At 42.0% G+C, this 26,977-nt stretch overlaps 1 protein-coding gene across 8 annotated transcripts; it reads left to right on the forward strand.

Moving 5' to 3' along the window:
* Positions 1–562: 562 nt before the first annotated feature.
* usp7 (ubiquitin specific peptidase 7 (herpes virus-associated)) lies at positions 563–26,751 on the forward strand. 8 transcript variants are annotated; one of them, XM_085784711.1, is made up of 32 exons: positions 2,722–2,830; positions 4,517–4,716; positions 5,645–5,749; positions 6,635–6,833; positions 8,313–8,451; positions 8,697–8,785; positions 8,915–9,023; positions 9,456–9,586; positions 10,021–10,075; positions 10,155–10,235; positions 10,504–10,594; positions 10,709–10,791; positions 11,314–11,423; positions 12,263–12,440; positions 13,506–13,650; positions 13,854–13,984; positions 16,031–16,165; positions 16,935–17,036; positions 17,503–17,608; positions 17,769–17,861; positions 18,003–18,070; positions 18,360–18,460; positions 18,943–19,096; positions 19,278–19,345; positions 20,153–20,261; positions 20,951–21,028; positions 21,148–21,248; positions 22,090–22,189; positions 22,995–23,114; positions 23,220–23,291; positions 23,482–23,572; positions 24,705–26,751. In XM_085784711.1, the coding sequence occupies exons 3-32, from the start codon at positions 5,707–5,709 to the stop codon at positions 24,809–24,811; spliced, it is 3,189 nt and encodes a 1,062-aa protein (XP_085640837.1). In that variant the 5' UTR covers positions 2,722–2,830; positions 4,517–4,716; positions 5,645–5,706; the 3' UTR covers positions 24,812–26,751. The 8 variants fall into 8 exon arrangements, with proteins under 8 accessions (XP_085640829.1, XP_085640831.1, XP_085640833.1 ...); XM_085784703.1 differs by lacking the exons at positions 2,722–2,830; positions 4,517–4,716 and adding an exon at positions 563–1,613; XM_085784705.1 differs by lacking the exons at positions 2,722–2,830; positions 4,517–4,716 and adding an exon at positions 568–1,613 and having other exon boundaries at positions 20,159–20,261.
* Positions 26,752–26,977: the final 226 nt, after the last annotated feature.

Consider the following 26,977-nt stretch of genomic DNA (forward strand, 5'->3'; position numbering starts at 1 on the left):
GGTTAACAACTACCCTATTGATGTCACATAGCCCATGGCAGATCAAGTCTGTATGATGGAAAGTATTGAAATGTAATGTAAAAAAGAGCATAGAAAAAAATCAATTAATGTTTGACTTGCTGAGTTAATGTACGACCCTCGAGTAGTATATTCAGAAAATTGACTTGTTAACTGCACATGGGATGTGTAGCATCACATTATAACATATTATTCATACATAATTTTTTTCCCGTTTACTGGAGAAAAGAAGCATGTGGTGGTGTACATAAATTATATTGAATAAACGTACTTGTTTCAATACTTAAGTTTGGTTCTACGTTTTATTTATTTATTTATTTATTGTCAATCACTGATGAAGGCCCCAATTCCACATACAGCCATCAGTATGCCCTGTCCTGTCAACAATTCTTATAGTTTTTCATTAGTGCAAATGTGTAATTATTGTCGCGACTACTTATTTTTATATTATCCCGTATCAGGTGCACACGTCTGATCCCTGTCATTTATCGCGGATGAGGACCTGGCCGGGGCTGGGCCAGTGTGTTTGGATCTCCATGCGGATGTGACATTTCAGAGAAGAGCGCGACCGCCATTTTGAGATTTACCTCAGACTCAACACATCACAAACCACGGGAGGAGCGGGTTGAGAGCCACACAGCTCAGGCTAACATTGTATGACCGGGCACATTCCTCACAAGAAACAAGAGGGTTAGCTAGAAATGCAACGAGGTGCCGCGTTTTGTCGTTTATCGTTTTAGGTGGCGGTTTTGGGGGAAATTGGTTCATGCTGGGCCGTGGCAACTCATCTCATCTCCGCGAACTTCCAAATTAACATCAGTGCTATTCCGTGTTGGAAACTGGTTTGAATGGATAGCTTCTTCCTCCGCTCTCCCCCAGACGAGGGACAATCGGAGGAGCACACGGACTGGGGATATCGCAGGGAAAGTTGTTGAGTGTCTATTGCAAATGAGCCTTTGTTTTCATTGTTGTTGTACCTATATCACCCGTTGGCTGCCTAGTGTCAGGTAGCTTCACGCTAGCTATAAACAGGGTATTTGTTCGTCTGGCTGCAGGTCGTGCTGCGAGTTGTCTCATTGCCCCACATTTCCCGGGGTAAAGCCGGATTGAATTAGCTAATTTCAGCGGGCCCCCCTCTTCGGAGCCCCGGTCCATCCATCCCACCCCCACCCCCCCGCCGTCAGCCAGCAACTCGCGACCCACCAAAGGCGCCGAGATTGGGCGAATAGCGAGCAAATACGTCCGCGTTTCTCTACCCGCTCCCCCGCCGACCTCCCCTCCTCACTCCCCGGCGCTGACAGCGGACAAGGCCGAGGTCGCAACAGAACAGGCCCGGCCGCCGAGGCTCGACCTGTCCGCCGCCCCACCTCCGCATCCTACTGCACCTCACCAGCAGTCCAGAGCCACCCGGTTCCCCGCCGAGCCGACCCTGGACAAGGTCGAGGGTAACAGAGATAGCAGGGAGCACCGCATCACAACCACAACAACAGCTGCCAACATGAACCACCACCACCACCACACGCAGCAGCAACAGCAGCAGCAGCAGAAAGCCGGCGAGCAGCAGCTCAGCGAACCGGAGGACATGGAGATGGAAGGTAAGAAGAGGTCCCCGGAAAGGACGACGGGCACTTCACGGCATTTTATGCCACATTTTAACACCTGCACGGGAAACCCACGTTGGTTTATTCGTGCAAGTTGGGCTTCAGTTAACAGTAAACACGAAGGCCCCGAGCTAGCAAAGATAGCCGGCTGCATTTTTTGCTGATTGTGCGTCCGCTGCAGCAGACTTGTGTGGAGCTGACCTCATTTTGCGTTAGATGCAAACGGAGCTTCTACCTGTATGTCTCCGTATTTTTGCTGTATGCCATTTCATGTACATTGACTACGAGAGCCTGTCCGTCCACACTGCTAGAGATTAGCCGCACAAATCATTCATTCGGATCGGTCACTGGTTTTCTAAACACTGCGTCCAGGTTTTGACAACACTTTGCTGCTGTAACAAGTTATCAAACGCAGTTTCTTTCCCAAACCATCGCGGGTTATATTCCGCGTGCAGCCCCGGGACTGCGGGCCTCTTGGGTTGTTGATAATCTAAATGTTTGTAAACAGTGCGATTGTTTGTCCCGCAATTAACGTGGATCCATCGCTAGGTAAAATTAACTTCGACTTAACTCTAGGTTTCGGGTTAAATATTGCGTCTATCGAGACTCGGGTTTCTCGTCCAAGTCAGCTATTTTGTGAATGAAGTAACAGTCGCTTAGTTATCTGACTAATTATTAGTGTTTGAATATAGCCCGTTAAAAGCCGTTCGTGCTGGTAACGTTAAGCCAGCCTCTCTAGAATATGTTAGCATCATGTCTGGCGGCTTGAACATTAAATGTGGGCCTGTAGGGAGACGGTATCGGCAAAGTACAGCATTAATCCTGTAAGTTTGCCTCCTGCCTCCAAACGTCCAAGTAAGTAGGTTTGACTTGTAAAATTGTTGCCGTGATATTTAGCAAGCGCTGTGTGGTGGTATTTCCTTTTAGTCGCCTATTTGTTTCTTAAGCTGGTGAAATGTAATGACCATTGCTAGCCGGGCTGCTAAGTGTGAGCTAGTCAATTAGCGCCGAGGCCTACTTCGTTGCGTTCATTTGCTGGCTAGCATGCTAGTTAGCCGATGAGCTAATGCTCACGGAGGGGGTGTGTGGCGTTCCAAAATGGTGGCTTGTATTTTGCAACGTTCGATTTGGCTATTGCTCGAATGTTAGGCCTTGACTCCGTGCTTCACGCAGTTTAGATATTTTTACATGTCCCTGAATTCTGTCTGACGGTATTATGAATTTCTTATGGGGGATAGTTTTCTGTAACATTAAATTGTAGTTTTGCAAGGTGGTTCAATTGATTTTAGCTATCGTTGGCTAATAACGGCCTGTAGTCTGTAGATGAATCTCGGGCTAGTGTTTGCTAGATGGCTAGATAGCTAACGCTAACGCAGATGCGTCAGACCTGATTTGCTGAATTCTCTACAATAACAAGTTTTGCGATTTCGGTTCAAATTCTGACGGGTTAATATACAAAATACAAATTATTCCCTGGTGTGGTTGTATGTTAGTTTACATGTTGGTGTCGGACAGTGTTTAATGTGAAACGTGTGGCAGTGCTGGCAAGTAACGGTAGTCGCCGCTGCGGTAAGCCAGGCCCGCACAGAGGCAGCGCGGGGATTTGCTGCTTCATTGTATGGAGGACCAAACGGCATGGAGCTCGCCATTTTTAATGATCTGTGTTTTTGTTAGTCCGATTTTGACTCGGAGCCACCGCTGGACACAACAAATTCACACAATAACCACCCTGCTGATATTTTTAAACGATTTTTTACAAATGTCAACTTTGGACTGAGCCGAGGCTTGTGAGAGCCCTCAGCATCACTGCGTCATTTCTAGGGATTTTATTATCTGTTCACAAGCAATGTTGCTCCTTATTCAGCGACACACGATCTATATTTTATTTGATAACAGAACTGATGAAGTAGACTCATCTACAGATGGCAGTTAGATTTTTCCAAGCATTCAGGATAATACTGGTAACAGGTGCACTCCCCAGAGTTTTATCACCCTTGAGTTGCAGGCTCATCCCTCTTGGGTTTTCTCCCAGTGCACTGCAGACATACAAGACACACAGTGAAAACAAGTTGACACAATACACTCATCACTTTTTTCTTTCTGAATATAACAACACATGCCACATTTCCAATATGGGACTCCAGTCAGTAGCAGTGGACTTGATCCATCATATATTTTGCATATCTCTTATCATTTTATCTGTTTTACCACAGCATTGTTTCTAGGATGTCAGGTTGTTGCCACTACATGATCAAGCTAGTGTCTGTACCTGTACTAGCTCTCCAGAAACATTGCTTTGTCATTGAATTGTTATTCATTAATAGAATAATTTAAGTACTATGATTCAAATACTTGTACATTTTAAAGTGGAATAATTCATTTAATTAATTAAACTGGAACATATATATGATAGGACTCTATACCATATGCTAAATGCAACTACCTGTATTCACACAGTAGGGTTAAACATGTTAGTATGCAGCATTTCACCCTCTCAATGCCAAGACATTGTAATGCGATCCTCTATACTGTTACAGCGATGTTCCTCTAGGTTAAATACACATCTGGAGTTGTTTCTCTGTTTGCGCAGCTTAAAGTTGTCTCATCAAACAAAATTTTTTTCTTGATGATTGAAACTTTTATTTGCAGTTTTCAGTCCAAGGCTCTGGATTTGAAAAGATTAGGAAAGATTAGAATACTTTCTTGGTCCTTCTGAAACGAAAGGCTGTGTTTGTGCTGTTTATTATTTAACGGTTACTGCTGTAGTGCAATGACAAAAGGCATTCAGATCAGTTACTGTGATGCCCCTGGAAGTGTATTGATGTGAATATCAGACTCATTTAAGTCCAGTATGTGCAGATTTCAGTGACTGATGTGTGAGTACGTGCTTCTCATAGGTTTTAGGATAGACCAACACAGTGGGCGGGACAAGAAGTTGTCATGGACTTGAGTGACAGACTCCATTAGCACGATATAATCCACTTGGGGAAACAAGGTCAGTCTCTCGGAGGACTCGGTCAGTAATGTTACCTGGAGGCACTACTGCGCCTGTAAGCTAAGAGGAAGACGAGGAGCAAAGATACATGTGAAATCCAATGTAAGAGACAGACTGACCCAGCAACACATTTGGAGACATGCCTGAGTGTTTGTGTCAGTGCTGTCATTACTCTCAAGTTTGGTTTTGGTAGCGTCATTGTCTATATTACAGCATCTAGACAGATTTCACTCGCTCCTGGGAATCGACTCAAAGCTCCCGATTCTGTCATCAGTGTGTTTTGATAAAAGAGACTGTGCATCGAGCTGTCTCATTATTCGGCTGGGATAATTGTTGTCCTCTGTGCGCGTGTGTTTTTGTTTGAGCGATGACTTGCAGCTTAATCCTGCATTGTGTCCACAATTACCCAGCCTGCTGTAATGTTGCATGGTCTTTGTTATGTGCATACACATTCTCTCTGTGTCGCCCTCACTCTGACATACAGACTGGGAAAGAAGATGTGTCATGCTGTCTCAGCAGGGTTTTCCCAGTAAAAAATGCAGGACGGGGACAGAGATGGCAGTGGCTGCAAAATAACATAACGAAAAGAGGACCAGCCACAGTTGATGCAGCTTTTTTACCGTTTGCCTGAAATAATTATGATGGTTGTCCGTTCTATTCTTTATAGGGTACACATATTCAACGAAAGTAGGAAAATAAGACTTTAATGAATCTACTAGCAAAATCATTGTAAGAATGTAATAGACCAGTACAATTCAACACTGAATTTAGAATTAAAATGTATTCATGCTGAATTGTTATTACTCTTGCTCAGTGAGCTGAAATCTTATGTGTCTTTATTTAATTGTATCTTGGTTGGATGTTTATACTTTGTTTTTTACATTTCTGATCTGCTGAAGTCAGGTAGTTAGCTTGGCAGAAGCCGTAGCCAGAGTTTCCTCTAGCTGAAGAAAGCTCTCTATCCTGATATCTATACTCGAACCCTGCTATCTGTACAGTCTTGTCAAATAGTTTTTTTCTCTCTCTATAGCTGGGGACACAGATGACCCTCCAAGAATCCCGGCCAACCCAGTGATCAATGGTAACGTGGCCATGGCAGATGGACACAATAACACAGAGGAGGACATGGAGGATGGTGAGTAGCCACGTCACTCTGAGGGGCAGGTGCTCAAGCATGAAAACAAGGCATCCTTCTCTGACGTACTAACAAAGCTTTACACAAATCTTCCACAAAATTACGCTGTATAGATAAAATGGAGTAACGGAGGTGAAGGAAGTGTTATTCCCCAGTGGGAGAACAAGCAAAATCAATTCTCCCATTCTGTGCATATTAATTAAGGGTGAACTACTTTAACTATGTTCAACTGCCATTAATATTAGGATGAAGAATGGCTAAACATGAGGCACACTGCACAAGAGCTAGAAGAGACAGAGAGAGAGAAGCCATCAGTGACTGTTCAAGAAATTAGCAGATCAAAATAGCATGTAAACAACAGAGACACTGCCAACCGGAAATGAGGCAGTACTATGAACCAGAGCAATAAAAGCCTTTCTAAGAAATGGAAGGCATTTTTTTCCAGTGAAAACCGAGGAGTCTTTTTATTAGAAACTCGAACAGCAAGTGTTGACTTTGTGTTTACATGCAATACAGTTACTTTAACATAGCACATGGGATCGAATTAGAACAAGGCTTAATAATAATAATAATAATCTTAATGCTACTATGACTTTATTTATGTATTTATTTTTAAATCAGGACAAGACCATAGGTGGTTTTGTCCAGTGTTGTTACGCTTTATAAACCGGTCCTATGTATCCAAAACCCACATTTAACATAATCCTCTGAATGGCTCAATTTAATTGGCTGTGGGGGTATTAGTCCCGGATTGGTTTGTGAAAACACTGATATCCAGCGATCAGTTACTGCAACTCCTGACAAGAGTTGGATGAAACTTGTTTTCAGCTTTCTGTTCGCCATCTAATCAGCCAGTTTTTCCCATCTCGCCTCATCTGTTCACAGACACCAGTTGGCGATCAGAGGCAACGTTCCGGTTTGTGGTCGAGCGCTTCAGCCGCCTGAGTGAGTCAGTGCTCAGCCCGTCCTGCTTTGTCCGAAACCTTCCATGGAAGATCATGGTGATGCCTCGCTTCTACCCTGACCGGCCACACCAGAAGAGCGTGGGCTTCTTCCTACAGTGTAACGCAGAGTCCGACTCAACGTAAGTGTCTTGGTGGCAGTGGGGGGATGTGGTGGAAGTTATAGATTTTGGCAAACAGAAAAGTTTGATGGCCCTGTTACAGACACACAAGCATACACACATACACATGTACACAGTGACTCCCATTTGAAAGATTCCCATTGTAATTTCACAAAACTAGGAAGGATGATGTGCTTCTGTAAGATGTTTGAATTATGTCAAATATACATGCAGTACAGTCAGTAGGAAGCTTAGCTTTGGTCTCATTGGAATATAAATCTCCCAGTTTGTTACAGCCTTCCATATGCTTTTTGGCAAACACTATCCCAAATGTCAATTGTTTTTCAGCAGTGATTTTCTGTTAGTCCTACTATTATAAATCTGTGATTAGTGAAGCACCATTATATCAGCTGTCTTGGCCAAGAAACCCTGCAGCTCATTTTAAATAGTTGCATAGGCCTCTTGTCTGTCTTCTTGGTGTCCTTAAATGTGTAGTTTGGGGTCATTTGACATTTGACAACTACCCCGTAGTGGCGTGGTGTTAACTATAAGTCCATGAACCAAGTCAGCTACTCATACAATTACAGGTTATTTCTGAATAATAAGATGCCAGTGCCTTGCATTCAGTCCACTTTGGCGAGTTCCCTGCTTAATTAAATGCTGAATGAATACAGACTAGAAACATGCACTAGAAAAGTGGAGTTTAACTTTGTCTAACTCTAACTGGCATAATACAGTGTGTGTGCGCCAATGCAAAGGGCTGCTTGACAGTAAAATAAAGAAGAGGTTTTTTAGAAGAGGTTAAAACATGTTTTTGCGCCTAGCTCTATTCTCTGCAGCACATCACTCAGCTGCTGTGTAGGTGGTCTTAGTCGCGTTTCAAAGATTGATAGCATGCTGATCCAAATTTACTGCAGGTAATGCTCTAACTATTGATAAGTACATCGCACAAATCCATGTCAAATAACCCAAGCTATCACTTTAACACATGGACTTTCTTCAGACCATGGCTGTGATGGTATCTGTAGTTTTACTGTGATGTCAGGTATGCACAGTTTATCACTATTGACAGCTTTTCTCAGGTAATAACCATTCAATGCACAGTGTAATTTCTAAACTTGATTGTTTACTGTAAGAAATGGATTGAATACTCGTGCAGGCAGTTGGTTTGTTGTTTGAATTTATTTTTGACTTTCATCAGTATGTAGAGACAATGCTTTCTGGATGGATGCTTCTGAGCCCTTATTTTGATTTCATTGTTGACTGTTGACCTTGATGACCTGATTGTTCTACCTAAGTAAAAGTGCTTTTTAATGCCCAGCCCCAGTGGATTTTAGTCCAATGTTCTCAGTGTTAACACCGAAAAAGATTAGCAATTAAAACCTGGTCATCTTGTCATTCCTCACATTACTTTAGGCTTTCTCTTGAGCTGTCGATGAGGAAATAATTTAACGTTTCATTTTTCTAAGGAATTCCTGAATCCTGTTCTTGGTGTTTCAGGTCATGGTCTTGCCACGCACAGGCCATGCTGAAGATCATCAACTACAAAGATGATGAAAAGTCCTTCAGCCGCAGGATCAGTCACCTGTTCTTCCACAAAGAGAATGACTGGGGCTTCTCCAACTTCATGTCCTGGAGTGTAAGTGCAGTTGGTTATACAGGCTGGTGGCATAGACACACGTCAGAGACACTGGCAAAAATTAAATCCCAATATTGAATAGGACTGTGCTGGGCTCACTAATTGGGCTGTTCTATTTTTACGCACCATAATGCCATTTTCTCATAATATATTTTAAACCTCTTTGTGTTCATTCTTTGTCATGAATAAAGTTCAAAATATACAGACCCATTAATAGTAACTGTTTTGGTGGTGGTTTTATTCAGGACGTGACTGATCCAGAGAGAGGCTTCGTTGACGATGACAAGGTCACGTTTGAAGTCTACGTCCAGGCAGATGCCCCACATGGAGTGGCGTATGTAGCTTTTCATTTTTCCTGCCGTCTTTCCTTTGTGGGCTGGGTTTTCATCGCTGGCACATTCTCTCTGTTTAGGTCTTATAAATTATAACTCCACTCTACCATCATCTTTCTCTCTATAAACAGCTGGGACTCAAAGAAACACACAGGCTATGTTGGATTAAAGAACCAAGGAGCGACCTGCTACATGAATAGCCTGCTACAGACACTCTTCTTCACCAACCAGCTACGGCGGGTACGCTTTCATCTTTGTGTTTATGAGTGTCTGAGTTGAGTTGTTTGTGTGAGGTGTAGCTTTTTTTTCCTGTTGGCTGAATACATTAGTGCTGAACAGAGAAAGATTTGTACTGTGTGTGGGCATACACATCAAATACAGGCAAGATATTGAAATTTATGGTGAAATAAATATCCTCGGTGTGTGGCGTAGTGCTGTATGTTTGACCTTACAGGGACAAGTATGTATTTCGTTCAGTAATGTTTTTTTTTTAAAGCTGCTGCTGATACTTGTATTGCTACCACGGTCAACAGCAGATTATCTATCTGACAAAAAAATGACTATAGTAAATGTCCTTACTCACAGATTGAAGCAACTAATTCAATTTGTGTTACCTTCCAAAACCAACCGGACAAAACGTAGTATGAATCCTCTCAACCCTTCTCTTCGCAGGCGGTGTACATGATGCCCACAGAGGGAGATGACTCGTCCAAGAGTGTCCCCTTGGCACTGCAAAGGGTTTTCTATGAGCTGCAACACAGCGACAAACCCGTTGGCACCAAGAAACTCACCAAGTCCTTTGGGTAGGTCGGAGCTCTTTCATTGACAGGTCTGTCTCTTATTTGTCCTAAGATGACAACGATCAAAGCTAGCACAGGAGGTTAAACCAGCTATGACTGGATTTGAATCGTGTGTTTCATGTTGGCATTTAAGCACTCATAACATCAAATACTGGGGAGGGAGTGAGTTAACTGCTCAGTTTGAATAACATCAGAAACATCTTTGTATGCTGTTTGATTTGCCAGCCAACAGTGAATCACAAAAGCTTGGCATAGTTAAAATCTGTAATTTTTTATCTTCATTTAGCAAAATCAAAAGATGTTGTCTCAATGAGTTCTTAGGATTTTACCTGTTAGTATGGAGGATAACTACTGAAACACATGGTGAACTGATGATGCCACGAAGTCTCCCTGATCCAGAGTTATTCTAACGGTTTGTTGTGGTTTCTCCTTTTAAGATGGGAAACACTAGATAGCTTCATGCAACATGATGTACAGGAGCTCTGCAGAGTGGTGAGTTTTCTCATAATTGCATGAGGAGAATGTATAGGTGCTCAATAAAGGATTTACTACATGCATATGTGTCCTGCAGCTCCTGGACAATGTGGAGAACAAAATGAAAGGCACCTGTGTTGAAGGAACCATCCCCAAGCTCTTCAGAGGAAAGATGGTGGTATGTTTTCTCCTCTTCCCCTTCATGGTTACAGTCAAGAAAGAGCATTGATTTACTGTTCAAAAAGGTAGCTCTATTTGAAGGTACATGTTTCCAAATTCTGCAATGTCAGTTCAGTATGTTCATAGTGATGGAGTAGTCTAACTTTACAAAGGATGTAGCCAAGAACAGGGTTGGTTTAAGAATAGGAAGATATATCAAGAAGTGACTCACCAGTTGAATCATGGTCTCACCCGAGTGTATGTGTGTGTGTGTTCTCACTTTGCAGTCATATATCCAGTGTAAGCATGTGGACTACCGATCAGAGCGGATAGAGGACTACTATGACATCCAGCTTAGCATAAAAGGAAAGAAGAACAGTGAGTAGCAACATCGACACAGCCTCACCCTAACAATTGAACAGTGTTTGCTTCCCTGACGTTGCCACTCCTGTTGTTTCCTTGATCTAATCCATACTCTCTGCTCTTTTCCAGTCTTTGAGTCATTTAAAGATTATGTTGCAACTGAGCAGTTAGATGGAGACAACAAATACGATGCGGGAGAGCACGGCCTTCAGGTGAGGCTTCGCACTGACTAGATCTTCATTATTTATCTTGTTGGTTTCCTTTTTTAAAAAATTTGTTTAGGTTTAGCTTTATTTTTTTTATTTTGCTACATCTGAATTATGATATAAACAAATTATACCCACTATTTTCATCAAATCTGTCATTATCCAGAAAAGCAGGTCCCTGTTGACAAAGTGCAATAGTAATTCAAGACAGTACTTTCAAACTGGGACACACTTAACAGTTTCAGTCATGCACAGATTTGTTACATCCAAATAATTAGGTCAAACTGTAAAAGGTATCTATTCTTATGACAATGTAGTGTCTCCACTCCAAGCTAAGTGGACATGTGAGACATGCAGTCGCAGTGTTTAGATGAAGATCTAGTAGGTGAAATAACAAGAGAGAAATAACCTGGAGAGAGTGGATCAGTAACGATGGCTTGTATAAAGATGGAATCATTCATGGTTGGAGAATGAATATCAATTAGATGTCTTGACCAGATGCCTGACATGTTTATGTTTGCACCACAGGAGGCAGAAAAGGGAGTGAAGTTCCTTACCTTCCCCCCAATCCTTCATCTGCAGCTGATGAGGTTCATGTACGACCCACAGACCGACCAAAACATCAAGATTAATGACAGGTAAAAGACTCACATGACCATCACGTGTTCATTCTTTTTTCTTCTTTTAGGCATACATGTATATTACTTTACAAACATTTATACACACATCCCTGCTTAAAGTAGATCAGTCTCTCACACAGTGCGTCATGCTGGTGATGCTCACACATAATTTTCGGGAAGGTCTGATCCATATTAGCATAGGTTAAAGGAGCGGTCTATTTTGGGAAATGGTACTTGAGCTTTCGCTCTCTGAACATTATGCCCCGACCTTCTGCACGAAGACACTGAGAAAGTGAGTCATTCAGAGTTTCCTGTAGGCCATATAATGCTTTGAGGGAGCTCAAGGTGTTGCAGCAATCCGCCAGGATAATCTGCCTCTTAAAGAACGCACACACACCGTCATCCCGAATAGCTAATTTTCCTCCGTGGCATCTCTCACAATCCCTGAGTCATCGCGGTGACACTGCCACAGGCACCTGGGCCCCTGAGCTTTGTATTTGTACACATACACACCCAGAGTGGATATCCAGTGGCTTGCATCAGGACACTCATAATTGTTCATAATTGCCTCTCATCATTGTTCTCTTATATATACATATATTTTGTATCTATAGGTTATTGTGTTAATATTTGATCTTTCTATTGTCATCTTCTTTTTATTCTATCCACCCATTCCTCTCACTCATCCCACTTATTTACTACCTATCATATTTTTTCCTGTCCAATCTCCCACTCCCTGTGTCTCATCCTGGTTCTCCATCTTCTCCTTCTCCATCCTCTCACACTTCCCCTCAATCACTCCTCACTCCCGCCCCACCCTCGTTCATCTCTCTCCTCCTCCCTCCTCTCCTCAATAGGTTTGAGTTTCCAGATCAGTTACCTCTGGATGAGTTCCTTCAGAAGCCAGACTCTAAGGACCCAGCCAACTACATCCTGCATGCAGTGCTTGTGCATAGCGGGGACAACCATGGCGGTCACTACGTCGTCTATCTTAACCCCAAAGGAGACGGCAAAGTGAGTGTCAAGGAACCAATAGTGAGAACAATTTTTTTATGCACCTTTCACCAAAAATTCTGTGGGTTTGGGTCATGTTGGGGTTGGGGGCATTTATACAAAATGTGTTTGTGCTTTACTAGCTATAATGTTTGTCTTTACTTAGGATGAACTAAACTATGGATGCTCATTATTTGTTATAGTTGATTTCTACACATGGGATGCTTTAGAGCTGACATTGAACACAACAAACTTCTGAAAGCAATCATTCTAAAAGAAAACAGTAATGTTATCAGGACCACTTTAAGAATATAGAAACTGATATAGGTAAAGCAATTTTCTTAGTTATTGTGGTGGTTTTAAAGGTAAAATTATGGATATGCAGGAACACTGAATGTCAAAGTATAATGCCCAACTGTAACTATAGATATTATGATTATTCCAAGTTATTTGCCAAAAAGTACCTGCCAGTTCTTACAAGAATATAGAGAGATGTTAAAAAGAAGGTGAAGTATTTGCTTAGCTTTCCAGTCAGATTCACAGAGCAAATGTTTCACGAAAACAGTGTTGAATCAGCTACATAGTTGAAAAAAGTGCTTGTCAGGAATGGAATATAACTGACAAGAGTCTTTTGTTGCTGACTGTGCACATGGCACTATTTCAGCTACAGAGTCCTGTCACTGTATTGTCTGTTTTTTTTTCACACACAACTCTGAAGTTGTAGCATGTTTAAAAGCGGCCTACACACCCGGCTCACACTCAAATCAGTGCATTGTAGTGTTGATTACAGACCAGGTCAACTGGTTGAGCATCCTGTACTTATTTGTATTAAAGAGGAGGAGGTTGGACAAATTATTGATGTTTAATGTTAGTTTTTTTTTTTTTAACATACTGACTTTGCATGTTGGGGTTGATTAAAAGCCCGATCTAAATGGTTGTCTTAAGTGCACTCTGGCTCTCTCTCTTTTTGCCCTGCTTCTGCCCCCATTCCTCCCTCTTTTCCTCATTCCTCTCTTGCCTCTCCCTTCTACCTCACCCATCCTCCTCTCACCACCACCCCCCCACCCCACCCACCCTCCTCCCGTCTATCATTCCTCCTCTCTGCAGTGGTGTAAGTTTGATGATGATGTGGTGTCACGATGCACTAAAGAGGAAGCCATAGAGCACAACTATGGTGGACATGATGATGACCTCTCAGTGCGCCACTGCACCAATGCATACATGTTGGTCTACATCCGTGAGTCCAAGCTCAGTAAGTCACACACTCCCTCTTTCTGCCCTTTTCTCTCATATTGATAACATCAGAGAGATTTAGTGCAAGTACAACACTACATACATATGTAAGGATGAACCATCCACAATGACTGCTCTAGTTTACTGTCGTAATGGCTTTAGTTAAACACAAATGTTGCTGTATTGCAGCCTGACCAACCTACTGTTGTCCCTGTATCACAGGTGAGGTGCTCCAACCGATGACTGACGTGGACATCCCCCAACAGCTGGTGGAGCGTCTGCAGGAGGAGAAAAGGGTAGAGGCACAGAAGAGGAAAGAGCGCCAAGAGGCTCACCTCTACATGCAGGTCCAGGTAGGGAACCAGGACGCTGTTTGACTGAAGAAATGTGCTGCAAACTAGTCTTGAGCCTCATTAATGTTTTACACATGGGAAAGTACCATAGGAAAGTGAAGCTCTCCTGTTGAGACACCACTGTGGTTCTTTATAGGAAGAGAAGTTGAGTAGCAGTGTCTCAGAGAGCCCCAGCATATTGGGCCCTGGCTGGTTGTGTACTGTTATGGATGAAGTGGTGCTCAGTACTTGGGAGTATGCAAGAATGCAAGACTGAATTTTTGAACTGTGATGGGACTTAACATGTTTGGTGTTGACTTGGTTACAACCAAAATGCTGCGTTAGAGTTGACACGATGAAGCTGTATGTTACTTGTCTTTTGATATGGTGATACTTGCATCCAAAACAGTGGTCAGGTTTACTTCATAGGTGGATGAGAATGACAATTTTACAGAATAGCAAATTAAAAAACACATAAAATGCTGTAAAATGGCAGCTGGGCACAGTTTGACCCTTTCAACAAGAACAATCTCCAAACAAGTCTCTAGTCTTTAGACAGTCGTAAAATTATAGTGACTGTGACACATTTTTATATTGGCACAGGCATTGTTCGTGATCTATGAGCAGGAGGAAAGAATGTTGGCACTCTGGCTGAGTCAGTGAGGCAGTCGGTGCAGTTCAGGAGTTGCAGAACGTGTGATAATGAGGAAGTAGTTTGTTATAAGACGAGAAAGTTTTATCCTGTGCAAAGATGTCATCTGTTTTTTTTTGGTAAACACATAATGCTAAATTTCCTAATCAGGAGGAAGAAGAAAATGTAAGAGGATGTTGTGCATTTTACCTCTAATCCTGTGGATTTGAGTGGTCTCAACTCCAGACAAAATGCACCCTGTAGCTTTGTATATGTTTCACCAAGTATGGTTGTGCTGATGTTCACTGATCTCTGTGATGACTGATGGCTTATTTTCACCAATATCAAGACAATCTTTGGCTTGTTTTCCACTTAATATCCTAAGTTATTATTTATTTCATTGAATTGATATTGAATTAGGGCTGGTTATGGCAAAAATCATAGTCATGATTTTTACTGCACAGTAGGACTTTTCTCTGATAGTGGTGTTATTGTGCAGTATTTTACCAGCACCTTGTTTTCAAAATCGTCGGATGCCAAAATCATAATTTAATATAAAATTAGATCAAGACCTGGTGTGCGCGCACACACAGAGACACGCACACACCGACCAGTTGACTGTTATTGAGGCACTGTTGGGTGTAGGTCTAGCATCTGTGAACACGTCAGACAAACACGTCACTCAGTTTGGTTTCACAGCCGATGTTTTTTTTTATGGTTATACATGATAGAACTTCAGGCCATAAACATGTGACGTAAATGTAAATGATTCATTTTCCGTTTGTAATGAGAATTTTATTTTCATCATGGCCATAAAATGTGTACGTCATCCTGCATCCTGATTCATTACACAGTACCTGTCAGAATCAGACAGGAACACATTAAAATACAAAGATGAAACTTCATTGCAACATCATAATGTTCTGCAAAAACACTTCTGGCTGTGACTGAGGAACAGAGGGAGCTTGGGACTATATTTGGACTGAATCGGTGACACTAATTTCAGGTCCCTATGTTGAAACTGCAGTGATTGCATAGACATAGACCTTCTTTGCTGGGATGGACATGTCTGTGAAGGATCTGTGTTTTAGAGTATCTGAATCAGTTTTATTGGCCGAGCATGAACACATACAAGGACGGACTCTTTGTTTTTCTCCACGTGTTAACTTCTATTTCATAAAAAATGCACAAAATACCCTTTTTTATTGCGTCAAAGTCTTCACTACATATTTAATCTGGACAGATATGGATGTAAAATGCAACTTTATTAGTAAGCGCCAGGATACAACCATTAGGCAGTATTTTGAGTTACTAGTTATTGTAACCTCCTTACTCTTAGCTTCTTGTTCTCTTCTCTTCTTGTTTTGAGTCTCGGACCACCTTTACTGTCAGTCACTAAAGCTGTGTTCTTGCTGTGCTCTTCTCCCTCATGGCAGATGGTGACCGAGGACCAGTTCTGTGGTCATCAGGGCAACGACATGTATGACGAGGAGAAAGTCAAGTACACAGTCTTCAAGGTCCTGAAGAGCTCCACACTGCAAGAGTTCGTCCAGAACCTCTCCCAGACAATGGTGAGGGCCTCAAGATTGTGTGTAGGGGGGGGTGGATAAGATTGTGTGTGTGGGAAATGGGAATTGTGTGGGTGATAAGAATTCATAGAATTCAGATTTGTTACAATGCACTGGAAATCCCAACCCCAGTTCAGTCCTCTTGTGTTTGTGCCCTTCCCGTTCGTTCATGGCTTATTAAACGTGATGTGCTGCCAGTCTATGGAGGAGCTTTATCCATCCCAAAGGAAACTATCATTGCGCCTACACTCAGTACGTTTACGTGACTCTTAAAAAAAACCCGAATCGTAGCCTTAATCCGACTATAACGGGACAACTGAAGTGCATGTAAAAGCATTAGTCCGACTAATATCGGAGTTCTCCAACTCTGATTAGGACACCCAGATAATGTGATTTGGAAATCGATTTTCTTCAGCATGTATACACCTTTATCAGACTGAAACAGGACAATGCATGTGCGCATGCTCCACAACAGACATCAACATCATGCACTTTGATGATTCAGGAAAAATAGACAATAACTGTTTACAATGTATGTAAATAGTTGTACTGTGGAGTCTTACCATGACATTTCTTGCCTGTGTCAGTTTCTTGTAAAATCCTTTTACACAATTGTATTATCTGCTTCATTTGATACTCTCTACCTTCTAGCTGCTTCCCATTTGTGTGTGTGATGTCATTTTTGGCTTTCATGCTCATGTTTATTTTACACTACACAAAAAATCAGAATAGAAAACAGTGGGACAGAAACTCACACATTGATATCCTGCAGGGTTTCCCACAGGACCAGATGAGGCTGTGGCCCATGCAGGCCCGGAGCAATGGAACCAAGCGACCCGCCATGCTCGACTATGAGGCCGACTGCAACAAGTCGGTGAGTGTTATTGTGTGTGGTAAACATGCAGATAGAGGACCCACCTCCCAGTGCTATGTGGTAATGTTGAAATGATTAGTCAGCACTGGTATTTTTTAACTTTGTGTGTTAATAATTTTTTTCATCTGTATGTTCCCACCTAGTTTTGCACCAGTAGTATAGTTTTGTCTTTATTGGAAGGGAGTTCAAATGTAACATGAAGCGTCAGAAATGTATTAAATGTCCTTTGTAATACAGAATATTGTGTTACTGCAAACAGAACTGAAACATTTTAAAAAAAGGAGATAATACTGCTATTTCTGGAATGTTTAAAAACGTGAATGCTCAATAGATGCGAAGTGTCGGTTTCTGTTTCCATCCTTTTTCACTGTTGGAGGAAATATCACCATTATACTCCTCTAGTTTCAATTACTTGACCATTAGATGGTGTAACAGTTTGTAACATCTCTGCTCTTCTGTGTTTCAGATGATAGACTTGAGCGACAATGAGAACCCCTGGACAATATTTCTGGAGACAGTGGATCCAGAGTTGGCCGCCAGCGGGGCCACGTTACCTAAGTTTGACAAAGACCGTAAGTCCCCATCTCAACACTCATCATCCTACAGTGTCCCCTCCTGTAACATCCAGGCATCATCAACGCTGTTAACACTTTAAGAAACACTGTAACATTAGGCAGATAACTCCTCAGGAGACCTGCTGCATTGTTAGTGAATCTGTCTCCTTCTTTCTAGATGATGTCATGTTGTTCTTGAAGATGTATGATCCCAAAACAAGAAGCTTAAATTATTGTGGACATATCTACACACCTATATCCTGCAAAATAAGTAAGTAGCCATCCATGTGTATTTTAAGATCAAAACACTGTCACTAGATAACCTATGTATGAAAAAACCCATTTGCACTAAAAATGCTTTGAACTGGAGGATTAAATCATGTTTCTGTTGCTCTTTTCTCCGTGTAACCAGGAGACCTGCTGCCAGTCATGTGTGAGAGAGCAGGGTTTCAGCAGGAAACTAGCCTTATCCTCTATGAGGTGATCTATTTATATAGCTCTCACTTGCTGGCGCATTCCTCTGTCTTTTTCTCACTTGTTCTAACTCTTCACTCGATCCTTCACACTCTCGCATTCCCAGCCTCTTCTATCCGACACACAAGCTTTCTCTCTCTCTAACTATGGTGTGCACACTTTCACGCTGGCACACGCTGAATCTCACTTTTTCTCACACTTTTATAGTTCAGTGTGTTTAGTACTTCCATAATCAAACAGTCGTGTGGACCAACAGACATCTTCACTCTGATAACATCTCCCCGTGTGTTTATAGGAAGTAAAGCCCAATCTAACAGAGCGGATACAGGACTATGATGTCTCTCTGGACAAGGCCCTGGACGAGCTCATGGACGGGGACATCATTGTCTTCCAGAAGTAAGACTGTTAATATGTGTGTGGAAGTCTGAGCGGTGCGAGTTAATTCAGATCATGTTATGTTGTACATTTTTCAGAGTAAATTTGATCAAGTGTATATAGAGGATGGCCGAGAGCACTTTAGTTACAACACGGCTAGGAGTGCTCTTGAAATCCACCATGTGTTTTGTTTTTTTTGTCTTTTTGAGTTTTTAGTGTCCTCTCAGAAACATTTCAAGCTTTAACAGCTGCTCAGATGAACATGTTTCATAGCAAGTCAAATTCACGTCAGTTTTAGATTTGATTAAGTTTCTCCTGTCACAGTTTGTCCTCATATGAGATATCTGTGCAGTTAGAGGAGGAGCTTTCATCAGAAGGGATGAAAAAGTTCTAAATACTTTATCTCTGTCTGTCCTCACGTGTCCTTTTCTTGCTCCTCCTGTCAATTCTCCACATTCTTTATCTCAACTAATCCATTTTTCTACCTTTCTCCAACCATGAAGGGACGACCCAGAGAACGACAGCAGTGAGCTGCCTACGGCCAAGGACTATTTCCGGGATCTCTACCACCGAGTGGACGTCATTTTCTGTGACAAGACCATCCACAACGACCCTGGATTTGTGGTCACGCTCTCTAACCGCATGAACTATTTTCAGGTACGTTCAGTGAATGTGTGAAGTTAAAGGGAGAATTAATACCACAGAAATTTCAACGTGTTTGCGTCTGACCATGTTTTTTTGTAATCTCCCTGTGGGCAGTTCAGTTCTGACACCGATGAAACGTGACAGGCCTGCGGTGATTCCCCTGTTTGTAACGTTTGTGTTGTGTGTCTGTCAGGTGGCCAAGACAGTAGCGCAGAGGTTGAACACGGATCCCATGCTGCTGCAGTTCTTCAAGTCACAGGGGTAGGAGCCTTGTCTCATCCACACGCACACATAATAAACAATCGTCAGTGTCCCAATATTGATAGTTTCACAAATGACACATCACCACAGATGTTCAGACCCAACATGTGATGTGCATATTGTGTAAATGACAACACAGGACCAGTTGCCCAGCTGTTCTGCTCACTGTATGTCCAGCCTGGAAAATTTTATGTTTCCAAAATTTGAATATAAAACTGAGACAGTGTTACAACATGGCTGAGAATGAAGAAAAAGACACAAAGAGAGCCTTGGTTTCTTATTTTGCAACTCATTGACTAATAATACTTTTGCCGTGACTTATTAATTCTTATTTAAAGAGCATAAGAGATTAGTTTTGGTTTGCTCTGGCTGACTTGAAAGTAGTTGGATCAGATTCCAGGTTGTTTCAAGGTTTAGCATTCATTTCATTTTGAAATAAAAACTATCTAGTTTACATTACAACCATCACACAGATCTCATTTTCACAGCTTCATCATGTTTGTCTTTGATATTACTTGCTGTTGTCAATAGAAATGTTGCGTAACCTGCCCCCCCCACCTTTTTTTTGTTGGTTTCCTCTTATTCCTCCCTCTTTGGCTCCCGCCTGTCCTGCTCCTCTCTCCCTCTCCTCTATTCTCCCTCTCCCTCGCATCTCCTTCTCTCTTCCTCTGCACCTCTCTGAATATCCTCCTCTCTCCCTGTTTTTGCCCACTTCCTCCTTTTGCTCCATTTCTTTTTTCCCACCTTTTTTCCTCTTCTGTCATCCCTTCGTTGTCCTCCCCCCCTGCCTGGTGGTGTGGTGGCCAGGTACAGGGACGGTCCAGGGAATCCTCTCAGACACAACTATGAGGGAACGCTGCGGGACCTGCTGCAATTCTTCAAGCCTCGGCAGCCTAAGAAACTCTACTACCAGCAGGTACAGAAAGTTTTCCAGCTCTGCTCCTTCTGGGCTTCATTCTTTTTAGTTTTTTTCTTACCTTGTGCCTACATTTCTTAAAATACAGCTGCGACTATTGACCAAAGAAGGGTCGCTGTAGGGTTTTTAAATAACACCTGTGTTTATTTCTTTCTCAATGTGTTGTTTTAGCTTTTTCCCTGTTGCTCATCTTGATTTAATCTTGGCTAAACCTTAACACAGATTTCTCTTCTGTTGTAACTCTTCTTTTCTTCTAGTCTGGCCTCAGGGCTGAAAGCTTATTTTTCACAAATATTTTAGCAAAATTGTTTTCTATTTTCTATAATTTTAGCACAGAAACAGTTCCACTCATTTTGTCCAATGAAACGCACTCAAGATGGAGAAAAGGCCTATGTCCAACATTGAATCTGTAGATATTCCTGTAGGGAGGTGTGTCCAGGACAGCTGCTCATTATGATTTGGCATTGTTAGTTCAGTAAGGACTGTCTGCAGCAAACTAAGATGAAACTAAACATCGAAAAATAAAGAAAAATATGCAGTGCATTCATCATCTTCCATCACAGTATTAATTATGTATGCATTATGAACATAAGTAATATGAAACCAGTGGCCACAGGATGTCACCAGATCAGCTTCCAGAGCAACACTTTGAAACTCTCCTCCTTTCTCCCTCTTTCCTTTGTCCACAGTTAAAGATGAAGATAACAGACTTTGAAAACAGGAGGAGTTTTAAATCCATATGGCTCAACAGCCAGTTCAGAGAGGAGGTAACTCACTTTGAGCGTCAACACCATATACGACAAGTCTCACACATTGTTTCCCCCTCGAAGCGAAATGTTCCGTGTGATTCCCGTAGACGTGAACTGTGCATGTGTGTTTGTTGCAGGAGATCACTCTCTACCCTGACAAACATGGCTGTGTGCGGGACCTGTTGGAAGAATGTAAAAAGGCAGTGGAGCTCTCTGAAAAAGGCTCTGAGAAGCTCAGGTATCCACCCTTCAGATGTGTGTGTGTTCATTTTGCAGCTGAGATGGCAGTGGGTTGGTTACTGCAGCAGTGTAGTCGTTGCCAAGGGCTTGAACCTCAAAATAACGAACCAGTTATTCTCCAGTTGATCTCCAGCTGATTTTTAGTTTTCATCTGCTCTGAGCTGAGAAACTTGCTGTAACTTCTCATAATCACAATCTTAGCTGAAGAGTTGTTAAGCTTTGCTGCAGGTTTCCCACGTTAGACATTACTCATGTTACAAATGAATTTAAGGGGGAAAAAATGAGTAGTTAAGCCCCAAAGAAAACAGTCTTAGCAACATCACCTGACATATCAACACCATCAGTACACATATGTATGTATCAGGAAGAATTTCAACAGTGGGAGTCTGCTGTTTCTCCATGTAGTTTTTAATTACAAGCCTCCACACTGCAGCTCTTATCAGCTCATCATATTTCTTATTTTTTACATTTTCTCCAGTGTATCTCGGGTCAGGACGGGTTTAGATAATGGAGTTTGATCAAATTCAACTAATGCGTGTGACTGTGAGGGATTTTTGATTTTAGAGCAGTTTAAACATGGCCTGACAATACCAGGCATGTTCCTCCCTCAGGCCCTTCAAAGTGTACCACATCGTCTCATTTTTTCATGAACCCGCTATCTTTAGCAGCGCCGAGATTTTAAGGTCTGCCTCCAGTCGTTGTTTTTGCGTGCTATCTTGTATGTATCCTATGTTTCCTGTGATTTTATGCTCTGCAGATCAGTTTGTCTGTGAAAAGCTCCTCTTGAGTATTAATCCTCCCTCCCTCTGTCTCTCTCTCCTCTTCTCTCCCCCCTGCAGGCTGTTAGAGATAGTAAGCTATAAAATCATTGGGGTTCACCAGGAGGACGAGCTGCTAGAATGTTTATCTCCAGCTGCCAGCCGCACCTTCAGAATAGAGGTGTGTATGTGAAGCCCTCCCTGCGTGACCCTCTTTCGTTTCTTTTTCTTTTAGTTTTATTTTTAGTCAGTTTTCCTCCTTCACATAACAAGCCTACAGCATGGCACTGACATATATTTGCCCGTCTGTTAAATTTATCTACATAACCAGCCAGATTTGCAGCTATCATTTGTAAAGGTTTAATAAAAAAAAGGTGTCATTTGGTAAAGATGAAGCACTGACTGGATGTTTCAAGGTAGTTAGTTACCTTTATTTAAACCGTGACATATATATAATATGCAATACACACAACAAAACAGAAATGAAAATAAAGTAACAACGTTCCTACAGACCCGTGTCCCTGTCGATTAAACTAACATTTAAATTTAGACAGGACTAGTTTAGAAGTTTAAAAAAGAGCAGCACAGCACAGAACAATGTGATTCTCCCAGGATCGGTGTCTGCGGTTCAACATGGTCATTGGTTTGCTGAGTGTGGCTAATGTTAGCCGTGGTAGCAACAGCGGATTCCCGTCTATGCAGTTTAACATCCGCATGACCGTGGTGAATGTGGTCACACTTTGCCCCAGTCGAGTGTTTGTGTGCCAGTTTATTCTGACTCAGCCAACATACAACCATGTTTTCATTTTCTAGATCAAAACAATGTCAAACCGCTCTGGTTTCATGAGATGCCATCTGTCCTACTTTCCACCTTTTTCTTGTTTATGACATTCAGACATGAGTGTGGGGAGGGGGGAGCTGCAGTCAACAAGTGAGCACATCATCGTTAAATGGTTTGCTTTTCCTGTTTCCTTCCCTTCCTTTAGGAGATTCCTTTGGACCAAGTGGACTTGGACAAAGACAGTGAAATGCTAATCCCTGTCGCTCACTTCCACAAGGAAGTCTTTGGGACCTTCGGGATCCCGTTCTTGCTCAAGATCAGACAGGTGTGTGTGTTAATGTTAGTGGAGGGTTGAGGGTTAGTGTACTTAGGTGTTACCCAGTGACTTCATGTTCTTTGTTTCTCTTGACCTCCTTCCCTCACCTCACAGGGCGAGTCATTTCGGGAGGTGATGAGGAGGATCCAGACCATGCTGGACATCCAGGAGAAAGAATTTGAGAAGGTAAGACGTCAGGCTTTGATGGCAAGATAATGTGACATTGTCTGTATTGACTGCATTAGTTGTGTCCAGACGAATATTTAACATTTTGTTTACTGATGATGAGAACTAAATACAACCACCAGGTGATAGTATTTGTTCTGTCTTATGTGCTGTTGGCTAACGTGGGTTTTTCCTGTGCGTTTGTTTTCAGTTCAAGTTTGCGATTGTGATGATGGGGCGACATCAGTACATCACCGAAGACGAGTACGAGGTCAACCTGAAGGACTTTGAACCACAGCCAGGTATTTCCTGCTGTGATACATATATTTCAGCTTTTACCCCGACACAGTTTATGGTCATCCAGCATCGCACTGCAGCGGCCTGTGAAATTCATGCTAGAGCAAATTCCTGACAGATGCTTTTAACATATTCTTCTTAGACATGGATGGTTATTGCAGCTTGACAGAGACAGACTAACACACAGCAAACATGTACATCTGAGTTTAGGATGAGATTATGGTGTTAAATAAACCATTGATTAAATGTTTATGTACTCCTAATAAATGCTTACTAGGGAAACTGGTGTTACTGAAGCAAATTACAGTTTGCTTTCAAATAGTGATCTGTGATCACAGCAGCAGCATGCCCCAGTTGATGATGGTTTCTGTGCAGAGTTTGGTATTTGGTTTTCTTCAGCACTTTGGGATATGCTAGCCCTGGTCCCTTTAAGCTCTCAGATCAGTCTGCCCTCACTTACAAAAACTAGTGAACAACTCACACACATACAAATTCAGAATCCTGGGACAGCAACAGCTGCTGTTCACTGTGAATGAGACCTGGCTTTGCAGTCCTGCGCCTCCCACTGAGTTATACAGAGTCAAAAAGCGCATGGCTCCACTACAGGGCAGTGAAAGGCTCCGATTTATGCAAATATTATCCAATTCAGTGCGAGTGACAGCCAGGCAAGAGACACAGTTATTCACTTCTCCACTTCATAATGACAAGATGTGTTTGTAGTGAGTTACCAGGATATAAAAAAGAATAATGGTGTGTAGAAACAATCAGACACTATCAGTGGATACTTGAGAAAACAACTGTCCAGTCAGAGCACAGTTTGTAAATCACATGCTCAATAACACACCTCCGGGACCAAACGACTCCTGGGAGACTGACGACTGCTTTGCACCTGAATGTGTAAAAGCTCTGTTCAGACCAACAACAGCCCTGCTGTAAAAAAAAAACCTCACAAGGCTGCATTGATGTTGATTAAGGTGCTGGTGAGAAGTCGCAGCAGCAACTGTTGCACCTTTTGCTACATTAGCATGGGGAAGCAGGAGGAATTTATCTTCTGTTGCACTTGTTGTTTTTGGCCCTGAATAATGATTTTCACGCTGGACGTGTGCTGACCACTGCGATGCGTCTCCCTCTCCACAGGTAACATGTCCCACCCGCGCCCCTGGCTAGGGTTGGATCATTTCAACAAAGCTCCAAAGAGAGGTCGCTACACCTACCTGGAGAAAGCAATCAAGATCCACAACTAAAAGCAGCCCGCCCTTCCTCTTTGTCCTCCTCATCCTCCTCCTCCTCCTGCTCCGCCTTCCTCCCTACCTACTTTAACACACCATAACCACAGACTGTAACCAACCGTGTGTGTGTGCGCGTGTTAGTGTGTGAGAGACTGTGTGGGCATGCGTGCGTGCTTGTGTGTGTGTGTGTGTGTGTTCATCACTTTTAACACCCTGCCTGGACACCTCTACAGCTCTACACCGGCACTATGTCTTCAGCGATACGGATCTTGCTGCAGCTGACGGATTATTCTTCAACCACAAAATAAACTGCACCAACCACCTCCTGACTGTTTATTTTGTTGTTGTTTTTTTTATTTTAATTTTTTTTTTTTTTTTTAATTATCTCCTGCTAAGTTTCAGGCTGTTCAGTTGTTTTTCTTCTGGCTTCTTTACCTGTTGACTGCCTGTTTTTTTTCTTTTTTCTTTTTTTTGTTACCTGTCTGGAAAGTAGGAGAAATGATTGGATTTTAATATAAAAGGAGCAGAGAGGAGAGAGGATGTGGGTCACAGTATAAATATATGTAGGTGTGTAGATATGTATATGTGTGAGCATATATACAATATACACACACACAGACATATGGACTTCTAGACTTTTTTTTTTCCTTCTCCCACCTCACCATTTTCTTTTTCCTTCAGATTATTTTGGGGGTTGTTTTTAAATAAAGAGTTATTTGAAGAGGCATCATGCTGCTGTGTAGAGAGTTTGATGGAAGGATGTTTGTGCAGACTAACTGACAGAAAAAAAAAACGAGGGAGGGGACACATGGTCATCTTGCAGAGGGATCGTTGGGAGGGGGGGAAACGGCGGGGATCTGGTGTCCATCCTGCGGCTCACTGGTTGCCCTGATGTGGTTCTTTACATTTCTTGCTCCCATCTTTTAGTGCTACAAAAACAAGTATTTCCAAGTTTACACACAGTTCTTTCTCACTTAGTTTGGTTGGTGGAAAAATGAATTAATTTTTTTTTTGTCTCTTTCTGCAGATCTTGTATAATAAAATAAAAATCCACAGCATCTGTTTAAAAATAAAACGGGGGAAAAATAAGGAGGAAATTTGTCTGTATTTCATCTTGCACGTTGGCACTTAATGTCAGAGGTTTCTCAGGACTGGCAAATGTACATTTTAGGTTGTGGTTTTGACTTGTTCAGTGACACACACACAGACATGACCCCCTCCCCTTGACCTTCTCCTTATTCTTTTGTTTTGTTTTTTTAGGGGGGGGTTGTAATGTCTCTCAGTCATTCCTCCTCTCAACACAAACACATGCGAGCTTCGTCTTCTCCCTCCCATCTTCTCTCTTGGTTGAAACTGTCGCCTCCATGTGGTTGGGAGCAGTAACTGCGCTGTGCTTGGTAGGGACCTGCAGACACTTAAAAGCCCCCAGGTTCGAGGATTGTGTAGAGACAAAACCAGCATTGTAAGAAACACTTAAAGCCCTATGAATTTATTTTTCTTTTGGTTTATTTTTATTTTTGTTTTAAAGCACAGATGGAATGCTCCCCTAATAGCGTATAGCTGGCTCTGTAAAGACAACATTAAAGAATTGTATATTTAAAAATATGAACGTGTAAAATTTAAGAGAAACACATGCCTTTGTTGTTGGGTATAGAAGGAGCCAGGTGTTCATATTTCTTGTGTGTAGGTTTTTCTTTTCTCTTTTTTGCGTTCCTGATGTACCATTGACGATTTTTTTCTGTTACATTTGGATTTTTTTTTCTTTTCAAAACTAACTGCATTGGTTTTGTCTTGTTAAAAAGTGCAGTACAAAGATGACCTGCAGAATCACACCTTAATTTGATCTTTTCCAGTTTAAAATCCTCAGTGTAGCAGCAGTGTACGACAACTATTCCTGTATATTGCCTTTTTGCTGGAAAATGTATGTTGAATAAAATTTTCTATAAAAACAAAAACATTACTCTGCTGCGTCTACATACCAGCGTTTGACTGGGACGAGACACTGTTATAGGAATAATTAGAAAATTATTTGGTGGCTACTTGGAAATGTTTGATATTAAGAGTCAACAGCCACAACCAGTTAGCCTAGCTTAGCATAAAGACTGGAGATGGGGTAGCTGCCAGCCTGACTCTGTCCCAATGGTAATGACAATGGCTCATGAGTAGGCCTGCCTCTGAAGT

Source organism: Trachurus japonicus, chromosome 8 (assembly GCF_045865225.1).
Source record: "Trachurus japonicus isolate A0001 chromosome 8, Traja_1.0".
Classification (NCBI taxonomy): domain Eukaryota; kingdom Metazoa; phylum Chordata; class Actinopteri; order Carangiformes; family Carangidae; genus Trachurus; species Trachurus japonicus.

Excerpts from the sequence above, each read along its gene's own strand:
- usp7 (XM_085784703.1), top strand. The coding sequence starts at position 1,517 with ATGAACCACCACCACCACCACACGCAGCAGCAACAGCAGCAGCAGCAG. Across the intron at positions 9,024-9,455 it reads TCACCAACCAGCTACGGCGG|GCGGTGTACATGATGCCCAC; the intron begins GTACGCTTTCAT and ends TTCTCTTCGCAG. Across the intron at positions 17,862-18,002 it reads ACCTATATCCTGCAAAATAA|GAGACCTGCTGCCAGTCATG; the intron begins GTAAGTAGCCAT and ends CCGTGTAACCAG.